The 11,204-nt window shown below is 53.6% G+C and overlaps 1 protein-coding gene across 2 annotated transcripts; it reads right to left on the bottom strand.

Annotated features, from left to right (window-relative positions):
- Positions 1-2,584: 2,584 nt before the first annotated feature.
- Positions 2,585-10,599, bottom strand: KCND1 (potassium voltage-gated channel subfamily D member 1). Of its 2 annotated transcripts, XM_067024083.1 has the most exons (7): positions 10,407-10,599; positions 7,819-9,063; positions 5,944-6,106; positions 5,758-5,841; positions 5,571-5,669; positions 5,049-5,299; positions 2,585-3,965 (listed from the first exon to the last, which is right to left on the bottom strand). In XM_067024083.1, the coding sequence occupies exons 2-7, from the start codon at positions 8,937-8,939 to the stop codon at positions 3,737-3,739; spliced, it is 1,947 nt and encodes a 648-aa protein (XP_066880184.1). In that variant the 5' UTR covers positions 8,940-9,063; positions 10,407-10,599; the 3' UTR covers positions 2,585-3,736. The 2 variants fall into 2 exon arrangements, with proteins under 2 accessions (XP_066880184.1, XP_058907402.1); XM_059051419.2 differs by having other exon boundaries at positions 7,819-10,599.
- Between the last annotated feature and the right edge of the window lie 605 nt (positions 10,600-11,204).

Here is an 11,204-nt window from a genome sequence, read left to right as displayed (position 1 = left end):
CGTCACTTCCGTTTCCACCCACCAGAAATCCGCATCCGGTAGAGAGGCGGGCACGGCTTCACCGTGGCAAGAGGCCTAGTTCTGCGATGATTGGTTAAGACATGCCACCACTCAAGTCGAACGGGCCAACCTTGGGACAGACGTGCACCATTGGGACAGTGGGTGTTTGGGAAGCAGACACGCCCACTCTGGCACAGGCGCACCGCTGCCCTCGCGTTGACCTCTCCGCCCCTGTGGCTAGCACACAGGCGCGGCACAGGCTTCCCCTCACCCCCATAAATCCCCCAAATGTGTTTACCTGAATCGAGCAAAGTTTATAAACCAGCTCTGTCAGCAACCAGCGTCTCGCAGTAAGGTTGGTAAAATTCCTGCTACTGAACGGATGGAGAGCTACAAGCTAATCCTAGCTGTGCCCCTCCTGCGTGATCTCTGGCAAGTCATTTAACACCCACCCCATCCTCAATTTCTACTTCTCTGTAAAATGGCAATGATAATCCCAATTTAAGGATCAGAGGTTAATGCTTGCAAAGGGTCTGGTGCTGTGCCTGGCATCTAGTAAGTGCTCAATAAATTAGTCTGCACTGCAGTGCACTGTAAAGAATCCCAGGCTTTGGAGTCAGGAAGACCTCAGTCCCAGGCACGGTGGACCATTACCAACTGTATGACCTTGAGGAGGTCACTGTGTCTCAAATTGGAGGTTACCCATGTGTAAAATGGGAATGATAATGCCTGCCAAGACTACCTCAAGGAGTAGTTACGGAGTTGAGATGAGCTCATGAACCAAGGAGCTGTTGTGAGAGGTGAGGGCTCCCTGCCAGTCTTAGGAGCCAAGCCATATACAGGCCATCCGAAAGCTCTTCTGAGTGCCACCTAACCTCCCTTCAGATGCCAACCCTAGTTGAAGTTCTTCCCTGAAGGGTGTTAGTAATAAACAGACTGTGGTGGTATTTTCTGCTCATGAGACTTAATGGGAGACTTAATGGGAGGAGAAGACTCACGTTTACTGGGCTTACTGTGTTTAGGACACTGTGCCAAATGCCTGTGCACATTATCACATTGAATCGTCTCAGGACCATCTCACTTGATCCATGTATTCCACTCCCTACTCAATATTTGTCCAGCACTACACATCTAAAACTGAACTTATGATAGTAATTGTAGTTAACCTTCACCAAGTACTTACTATGTGCCTGTCACTGTGTGCTCAACAGCTTTGATGTTCCCTTTAACAGTGAATGAATGGCACCCCCTCCAAGCCTTTGCCCAAGGCAGAAACCTGGGAGTCAACTCTGACCGCTCCCTCTTCCTCAACTCCCACATACCTGTCAATCATAAATCTTGCCAATCCTATCTCTGAAATCTCTTGACTTTCCAACTCTTACTGCCACTATCCCATCTAAGCCACTATCACCTGCCAACTCAGCAACTGCAAAAGCCTCCTCACTGTTCTTCCTCCCTCCAGGACTGGTTCTCTATAACCCACTCCCCACAGCCAGAATAATCCTTCTGAAACACAAAACTCGTGATGACTTTCCTGTTTATAAGCCTTCAGAGGTCCCCATTATCCTTAGGAGAAGTCCCCATCTGTATCATAGCTTCAAAGGCCTTTTGTGATCTGGCCTACCTCTACATCCTCACCCTCATCACAGTCTCACACTCTCCTCACCAGTGGTGCTGAACCACTTCAGTTTCCCAAGGCCCTGAGCTGGCGCTCTAACCTCCAGGTCATTGCACATGCTGTTCCCTTTGCCTAAAACATTTTCACTCTTTTGTCTTTTGCCTGGCTAACTTCAACTCATTGTTCGGCCAGGTTAGGTTCTCTTGCCGTCTATATGCTTCTGTAAGCCACTAATCTTGGTTCTACTGCACTATATTGTAATTGCTTAATTGCCTTCCACGCTCACCTTTGTAGATCAGAGATGATGTCTACTTTGCCCATTTTTGTACCCCTAGGGCTAGCACATGATATGCAGTTAATAAATATTTGGTGAATGAATGAATGATTATTTCACAGATTAGCAACCTGAGGCAAGAGAAGACAAGTGATTCTCTCACCCAGGGACTGGAATCCAGGTCAACCTGAATCCAAGGTCTGTCTTCTCTGTGCTCCACAGAGCTGTTACACTAGTCTAGTATATACAGTAGTCCAGAAGAGAGAATACAGGTAGGGGACATCCACAGGGAAGAGGAATTCGCCAAACTGAGAGATGCTTTTCATCAGGGTTCAGTTCAGAGCTGTTTGCTGTCAGGAAGCCTGGGTTTAAGTCTCCTCTAACCAATCGTGTGCTGCTTTGGGTCTCAGTTTCCCCATCTGTGAGTGAGGGGGCTAGAGCAGATTATGTCCATGGGGCATGTCTCAGGACCTCCTAGCCTACCTCACTGGCTGCAGATTCACCTCTTCAAGCACCCTTTTTCATTTCTCCTAGATCCCCATCTTCCAAAACACACCAGCAACCATCCACCTCCCATACCTTTCCCCATAACAGCCCTTCGACTAGTCAAAAGGAATTGAAATTGGAGTATTTTCAACCCCTCCAGCCCAACCCAGCCCCCAAACCCACAGAGCCAGGAGGTGCTCACCCTTGTCTCTCCTCTCAGGTTTTATTGACTGATGGAAACTACATCTTTGTCAGCCACCAGCTCCACAGGGACAGTGCTGGGGACAGGGAACCTGAGATGATGCCAGATTTCAGCCTGAGAGCAGACAGAGAGTTCCGGAAGGTGACCGAAGAGGGAGAAGAGAGAGGGATATGTGAAAAGGCATTGTGGGGGAGGAGGAGGAGATCAAGAAGTTCCTCCTGCCTCCTACAACTCCCAGAGCTCAGGAACAACCCAGGCCTCAGCTCCTGCCACTTCTGGACTCCTGCCCAAGAACATGGAATCAGCCCATGATCTCCAAACACAGCCCAGCTCTCTCCAGCTGCCAGGTTTTTATCTCAGCCAGTCCAGACTCCAGCCCAACCCAGGAAGGAAGCAAGCCAGAGAAGAGAGAAGGAGGAGTAGTTAGAGGTGGCCCCTATGATTAGGGCAGACGTAAATACTGCAGCAAACTGGGCAGAGGCTTTGCATAATGTCATGGCAGCAGCTGCTATTGCTAGAGTTTGCTGGGGGCCCAGTGGAGGATGGGGTTGTGGGGACCCATTTCCAGCAGCCAGGGAAGGGGGGTGGTGTGTTTGTGCTATCTGTGTGTGTTGGGAAAGGCAGCCTGACCCCTGAACCAAGGTCAATGCTGAGGCCACAGCCCATGAAGCCTGTGGTTGCATTCCAAGCTTCGGAATTTGAGAGTTGTTGGGCCTGGTGGAGGGTGGGGACTTCTTCTAGAGGCCAGATCAGAAGTGAGGGTTCTCCTCTCTGAACCCCCAAACCTCCACAGCTCAGCCAGAGAGAAGAAGAAGGTTCACCTCTTCTTCTTGGGCCAGAACTCCTGAAGGGAGGAGCATGCAGGAGGCCCGCTTGGGTAGAGGGGCCAGTCCCAGTGTGCTGGGGCAAGGAGGCTGCGGGCCTGAGGAAGTCCGGTGCTTCAGCTCCCACAAGGAAAACTGTCTGGGGTAGGGGAAGTTTCCCTTTCCCTGGCTATTTCTCCACCAGGTGGGCCATTCCATGAAACTCCATTGCATAGTTCTCAGTGGGGGGCAGAAGGGGTCCCCAGGCTGCCCTTCTCTGCATCCCCAAAATATGGCTTTGGAAGGGAGCCCCCAAGAATTGGGAGAGTGCTCTGGATGGGCAGCCCCGTCCCTCATAGGGAAGAGATCTTGACAGTCTCGGGAAGGAGGCAAGGGGTACCCAGGCTGGAGTTCTTGAGGGTGCTGCTGGCCCCACTGCCACCACCGCCAGGGGAGGAAGGTTGGCTCTCATCTGGGGTGTTGGCAGGAGGGGTGGGGATACTGATGATGGCAGCCACGAAGTCCCGGCTGTCGCAGTTCAAGTCAAGGCTGTCATGGGGCTTGGCATTGAGGCTTGAGCGGCTGTGGATAAGGGTGGGAAGATGGAAGGTTCTTAAAAAGTCATCTTAATACTTGTCATGGCAATCATGACATTTATTGAGTGCCTACTGGGTCCCTGGCACTGTGCTAAATGCTTCCCCTCCACCCTCAATTATGGTGGTGCAGAGTGAGGGCTCTGGAGTCAAATAGTCCTGATCCCACCTCAACTACTCTAAACCTCTCTTCTCTCATCTGTAGCATGGGAATAACAATGTTTTCTACCTCACAGAGATGTTGTGGAGATTAAATGAGATAATAAATGATACAAAGTGCTCAGAGTAGTGTCTGCAACATAATGAGCACACACGTAAAAGTGTTATCTATTGTGGTTACTCCTTGTAGTGCCAGAGTCCTCACAATAGTCTACTGTAAGATCTATACAATATGGTCCCTATTCCTTTCTGATTTTACCTCCTACCACTCTCCCCCTCACTCACTCCATTCTACTCACAGAAGCTTCCTGGCTGTGTCTCTAACATGCAGACCCATTCCTGCCTCAGGGCCTTTGCACAGGCTGTTTGCTCTGCCTGGAAAGCTCTCCCGCTATGTATCCACATGGCTCATTCCCTTTCCTCCTTCAGATCTCAGCTCAGATATCACCTCAGCAAAACCTTCCCCGACCACATTGTTAAAACTGCATCACACCCTGTTCTACACTCTCTATCCCCCCTCCCTGATTTATTTTTCTCCTTGGCACTTAACACACTGCATCATCTGTGTATTTGTTTTTTAACTGTCTCATCTCACTAGAATAGAAGTTCCATAAGCTCAGGATTTCTGTCTGTTCTATTCACTGCCAAAATTGAACTAAACTCCTAAACTAAAGTGAATTCCAAAATGCCCCAAATTGTGCCTAGCATACAGTAGATGCTCAATAAATGTTTGTTGAAAGTGCAAATGAACAATGAGGAGTTCCAGACAAGATAAGCCCAAGCTTCCAGCATGGAGGAGTTTGGGTTTGAGCTTGACTTGCTAGGAGGCCTGGAGTCATGAAATCTCAGACCCCTTGGTCCAAGCTCTGAGCTTCCCCGGGAGGGAGGTTGCACAGCAGGTCAGCATGCTTACCTCTGAGGGGCAGGGCTCCTCTGCAGCCCTGCCAGCGTGTCCAGCTCCTGCATGCTGCCACGACTGACCGAGGCAGTGGAGTTGGCAAGGCGGATGGCACGGCGCTTGGCTCTGCGGGGGCAGCAAGAGGATAGCAGGCTGCCAGGCCCCACTGGCTGGGAGGACACAGAGGTGCTGCGGCTGGTGCGGCCACCCAGCGAGACGGCGCCCAGGGCCTCACTGAAGGTTAGCTCATCCGTGAACTCATGGCACTGTGGGCAGAAGGGAGGCATGGTCACAGGGCACCACAAGGAAGCTGCCCTCACCCCCAGGGCTTTGCTTAGGCCATTCCTTCCTTTCTGTAAGTCGCTCTCTCTTCCCTTCCCTTGCCCATCCTTCAAGGCTCAGCTCTACTGGGGCCTCTTCCAGGAAGCCCTATGTGATTTCCACAATTAGTAGTGAGCCTCCCATCCCAGGAGGGAGCTGGCTTGGTGGCAAAGGGACCCCCTTCATTCTGCCACACCACCTCTCATTAGGCCTCACCGTTGTCTTCTCTAGACAGCGCAGCAAATGGTGATGTTGCCGCTCAAAAGCAGAACGGCTCCTGACACACAGTGCCTGCTCTTCCCCACTGCTGCTGTCCTGGAGTGGATGGAGCAGAGGGATGAGGTCAGCACCTTCCTCCTCCCATCACTGTTCACTTCCCACCCCACTCCAGGCCCCTATCCACCTCAAGACCCCTGTTCTGCTTGTACTGCAGGAAGGCGTTGGTGGTACCACTCTTTGCCAACCGGATCCTGGCCAAGCGCACCTTCTACAGAGAGAGGAGGAGATAGAAGGTCAGGTGGGCAAACATAAGAGTAGACTGGCTTGGGATGTGGGGCATAGGAGGTACTCACATGGAAGATGCAGTTACCTGCTGTGCTCGGCGCTTGTCAGCACGCTGGTTCTGGTGGTAGATGCGGCTAAAGTTGGACACAATGACTGGCACAGGCAGAGCAATGACCAAGACGCCACTGAGTGAGCAGATGGATCCGAAAATCTTGCCAGCAATGGTGCTGGGCACCATGTCTCCATAGCTGGGGCCGGGGGAGGTAAGCCAAGGTCAAGAAAAATGCCCACCCAGCCCCTCAGTCCCCCACTGCATCCCATCCAACTTGACTCACTCTGCGACCCTGGCCAGGCACTCAAACTCTCTGGTCTCAGTTTCTTGCTCTGCAAAAATTGGGGAATGACCTCTCTGGCCACCAGTGGGGTCAAGTGAGAAATGGGCCCTCATTTCAGTAGCCTCCCTACTGTCTGCTGCCCCCATCCAAGCCATGCACCGGGCATCTTAGTCAGCTGGAAATCTATTAATACCAAGCATGGGGGGGAAGGAGGAAGTCACAGGCAGTAAATATAGCCTCCCGGAGAGAGAGTCCCACCACCACAAGCCAGCTAAGGGGCTCTGAGTCCTGGGAGCAGTGCTAGGTTGGTTTTGCTTGTGTCCGTCTTACCTTCTCTAGGTAGCACCCCGTCTTATTCCCCCAGGGGAAGCCTTGAAACGGTCCTCATATTAAAAAATAGTGGGGGAGCCTTGAAACTCCTCCCTCCCTTTCTCCATACCACCCCCCCTCCCATGGAGATGGAGCAGAGCCAATCTTACCAACTTGTTTGGTTGGGGGTTGGGGGAGTGAAGCCCAGCAAGGTTCCATAACTGATTTGCTCAAAATCACACAGCATACTCTTGTTCTAACCACAGGACCAATCAGATGCCCTCCACAGAAATGCAGCCTCTGCAGTCTTAAGCCTCTAGGCCTTTGCCCCCACCCCCTCCCCCAGGATGCCTCTTCCTTATTTCTTTGACTCATTTAAAAGTGTCTCCAACTTGGCCATTTCTGGCTCTGTGATGTGTCATCTCTGACTGTGTCCTCAACTATGAGACATCCTCCCAGGGTTGTTGTGAGGACTGAATAGGATAAAAAGACATCAAAATACCCAGTTCCAACCTGTTCTCAGTGCTCAGTATTTGTCAATACAATCCTGAAACTCCAACCAGAGTTAATTTCTACTTCTTAGAAACCTCAAATCAATTTTTCTCTTCTACTACTAAGGTACTGAGTAATCCCAATGTATCCGTTCAACAGATACTGAGCAGCAACTGCATACCTAATCCCAGTGATAAGAATTTAGAAAAAGACCACAGTTACCTGCCCTAGACAATGTATTTAAGAACAACATGAGTTTGGTGATTTCATTTGTTGCGTTTATCCCATTTCCTCTCAAGGACTGGCAGTAAAAAAAAAATGATGCTGAAAATATCTTGTTCTGGGGAAACATCAAGGAATCACTGAGCCACAGAGGTAGTGCCCCACATAGCAGATGAATCTAAAGGGTTGGGAGACATGGGTCCTCAAGATGGAAAAAGGGGTGATAGAAAGCGAATATTTATCCTGCACCAGAAACATTCAGATAACTTTCATAACCATGATGTCACTGAATCCCCTCTGGATGTTGAAGGGATCATCATTTCTCATTTTGCGGAGGGGAAATCTAGCCCAGAGAAAACAAGGTCAACAGAAAGAGTGCAGCTAAGACCATCGTTGAACCCAAGTCTCCTGACCTGAAAATTAAGGCATTGTCAGAGCTGGGAGGGAGTTGGAGATTAATCCAACTCCCTCACTTTTTACAGATGACCAAATTGAAGTTCAAATAGAGAGAGAGAGATCATTTATCTAACCTTTTTAATTTTACAGAAAAGGTGAGTGTAATTGACTGATTGGGCAGCTCGCCACACAGGGTCTGCACTCACCCAAGTGTGGTCATGGTGACAATGGTATACCAGAAGGCCGCGGGGATGCTAGTAAAGTTGGTCTTGTTTGTGCCCTTCTCGGCATAAAACATAACAGTGGCGAAGATGATGATGGCCATGGTAAGGGAAAAGAGGAGAAAGCCCAGCTCAGAGGCACAGCTCTTGAGTGTGTAGCCCAGAATCCGCAAGCCCTGTGAGTGCCTGGAGAACTTGAAGATACGGAACACCCGGAACACCCGCAGGGTGACAAAGGCGCCCGAGACATCCTCGTTCTTGGGCACGAGGAGCCCGATGTAGTAGGGCAGGATGGCCACCACGTCGATGAGGCTCATTACACTCCGCAGGAAGCGGCAACGGCTAGGGGCCGCAAACAGCCGCAGAAGGTATTCACCTGTGAATATGAGTACACAGGCCGTGTCCATGCAGAAAAAGGCCAGCGGGAAGCGCTCACCACAGGGCTGTTCCCTCGGGGGCCGCCGTGCAGGGCCACGGCACGGAATGGTCTCAACCACGTTGGCGATGACCGACACAGCGATGAAAAAGCCGGTAACATAGTAGAAAACGAGGGCTGCAGTGCTCGTGTGTGGGTTCTCGAAGGCCCGCCAGAGCTGCTGCCGCAGGGAGCTGCCAGCCGGCAGGGATGGGCCGTCCCCGGCCTGCTCGGCCTCCTCGTCCTCCGCCAGGCGCTCGGCGTTCTCCTTCTTGCGGTCCCGGTACTCTTCAAGGCAGCAGTCGCCCACGAGCTCAGGCACCAGGCCATAGAAGGCCAGCTCTTCGTCAAAGGCCTGGATGCACTCCTGCCGTGGGCAGTGCAGTCGACCCGTGCGGTAGAAGTTGAGCACGTGCCGGAACATGTCTGGGTCGCGATCAAAGAAGTACTCGCCTGAATCGGCGTCATAGAAGAATTCCTTTTCTGAACTGCCCAGCAGAGTGTCTGGGTAGCGGTCGAGCGTGTTCTTCCAGGTCTCAAAGCGGCGTCCGCTCACGTTCACCACCAGAACCTCATCCCCTCGAGATGCCTTCACCCCCGGCGCGGGGGGCAGGGGCTGCTGGGCCAGGGGCAGCCAGCCCACCGCGGCTGCCCTTGCAAAAGGCAGCCATGTGGCGACACCCGCTGCCATCCTGCCGCGCCCCAGGCCCACGGAGACTTGGGGTGGGGGTGGCCTTTAGGAGAATGTGGCTGTCTCCAGGATGGTGGAAGCTTGGAGAGGCCCTGGGCCACTCGCACAAGGAAACTGGGGGTGTCTAGAGAGGCCAAGAGGAACCGGGAGGAGGAACTAGAGAGATGGGCAAGGGCTTGGGGGACATGTAGAGGGTCTTAGAGGGACCAGGGCGATGTCTTGAGGGAGTGAGAAGGGGCTAGGGGACATGGAGAGGAGCAGAAGAGGGGCATCTAGAGGTGCCACAAAGGACCTGAGGGAGTGTTTAGAGACTGAGATGACTCTAGAGGGGTCAGCACTGCCTGAGAGGTATCTGGGGGTGTCTAGGATGAAGCAAGAAATGCTGGGGAGTTGTCCACACTCTCAAGAGTTCTGAGGGAAGGAAGAAGGGTCTGGAACCGCTTAGCGGGGTTGGAGAGGGGATCAGGGCATCCGGAGGGGTAGAAATGGAACCAGAGGTGTTTACAAGAGGCTGAGAGTGTCTGGAGGGAGATTCTGAAGGATCTGAGAGAGGTGAGGAGGGTTGTCCAAACTCTCAAGACTTCTGGGGAGAAGATAAGGGGGTTGGAGCCCTTTCGTGGATCTAGGAAAGGGGTCGGTGCATCTAAGGGGTGGCTACAGAGCCAGGAGTTTGTAAAGAGGCTGAGAGGTGTCTTGGGAGTGCCTAGAGCTGCCAAGAATAGCCTGGGGGTGGGGTGTCCACACTCTACAAGAGTTCTGGGGGAGGAAGGAGAGGCGGGGCCCCCTAGCGGGGCTGGAGAAGGAGGTGGGGTATCTAAAGGGTTAGATATGGGGCCAGGTTATTTTTCAGAGGCTGAGAGGTGTCTGGTAGAGAAGGGTATCCAGGGGGGCTGAGAAAGCCTGGTCCACCCTCTCAAGAGTTCAGGGAGTAGGGAAGGGACCTGGAGAACCCCTCAGGGCTGGAACTCAACTGGAAGGAAGTTGGGCACAGCCCCAGAGCATCCAGAGAATCAAAAAAGACTTAAGATAAGAGGAAGACAGGATCCCCCTCAAAATGGGTTGGAGAGCAGGGTGGGGTGTTGAAAGGGAGTTGGGTGTGTCTGCAGGGAGGGGGCTCCTGGGCCTTACGAGAGCCCAGGAAGGCCGGGATCAGGCTGCGTCCCACCGTTGGGGGCTGGTCTGGGGAAACCACACCCCGAGGGGCTGGTGGTAAGTGCTGGGCAGCGGCAGAAGCAGCAGCGGCAGCAGGACGAGAGGAGGAAGAGGAGAAGCAGCCACAGCCAGGCCTGGGAGAGGAGAAGGCGGCACAGGCAGGAGGAGGGGGCTGGGTCCCTGGAAGGAGGCTCTGGAAAGACAAGGTCCAGTAGGACTGTCCCAGGATGGGCTAGGGCCTGGGGGCTGGACCAGGGAAGGACAAGGACAGCACTGTTGGTGGCCCCCTCCCCCTCCCCATAGGGCCGTCCTCACCTGTGTCCCCGCTGCAGCAGCGGCAACAGCGGTGGGGCCGGGGGTACCAAACACCGGAGCTCCTGCCCCACTCTGCAGAGCTGCCCAAGTTCTCCACCTCCTCTGGCGCTCTCTCCCCGCCCCTCTGAGCTTGCCGGGAGATGGAGAGAGAGGCAGGGAGGGGCCTCGTGGCTCCCAGAGCCCCCTCCCCTAGGACTGCCTGAGAGGGACCCTGGGGAGACTCCGCCTCCTACAAAGCTGGTTGGGCCTCAGTCGCGTCATCTGGAAAATGGGGGTGGCAGGGAGCTTTGCCAATTCTCCCCACCCCACCTCCTTCCTGGACTCCCCCCTCTTCCTGCCCAGATCCTACCCCCTCTGCCCCCAGGGGCCCCCACCCCCACCCATCTGAATCAGCAGCACTTAGCAGATCCGATCGATGGGGAGGCGTCTGTTAATGGCCCCAGAGCGGGGAGTGCCACGGGGAATGATGCAGCGCTGTGTCCCCTCCCTGCCCCCTAGGCTGGAGAAGGGGGGGGTGGCGGAAAACTGGTGGGGGGTGTTTCTCTAGAGGCCAGGCCCCCAAAGCTGCTCCCCAGCGGTGCTGGAGGGGTTAGAGTCCTGCTCTAACCAAGATTGCTGCCGTGGGACTGGAACACTGTCCTGTTTGCTGATGTGAAACGTCGGGGGGGGGGCGTAAGGGGAGTACGGATGGGGACAGGCCAGGTCCCACCTCCATAGCAGATTCTCCCCCAGGCAGGCCCCACTCTGAGGTGCAGCCTCCATCATCTGTCCACATCCAGGAGCCTCAAATCAGGCCTC

The sequence above is a fragment of the Kogia breviceps genome, chromosome X, assembly GCF_026419965.1.
Source record: "Kogia breviceps isolate mKogBre1 chromosome X, mKogBre1 haplotype 1, whole genome shotgun sequence".
Lineage (NCBI taxonomy): Eukaryota > Metazoa > Chordata > Mammalia > Artiodactyla > Physeteridae > Kogia > Kogia breviceps.
The sequence above is the reverse complement of the archived record's forward strand: the minus strand, read 5'-3'. Positions and strand labels throughout refer to the sequence as shown.

Coding starts and splice junctions, on each gene's coding strand:
- KCND1 (XM_059051419.2), bottom strand. CDS start 8,939: ATGGCAGCGGGTGTCGCCACATGGCTGCCTTTTGCAAGGGCAGCCGCG. Junction 5,300..5,570: donor GCTGTCTAGAGAAGACAACG/GTGAGGCCTAAT, acceptor TTCTGCCCACAG/TGCCATGAGTTCACGGATGA. Junction 3,966..5,048: donor AGGAGCCCTGCCCCTCAGAG/GTAAGCATGCTG, acceptor CCTTATCCACAG/CCGCTCAAGCCTCAATGCCA.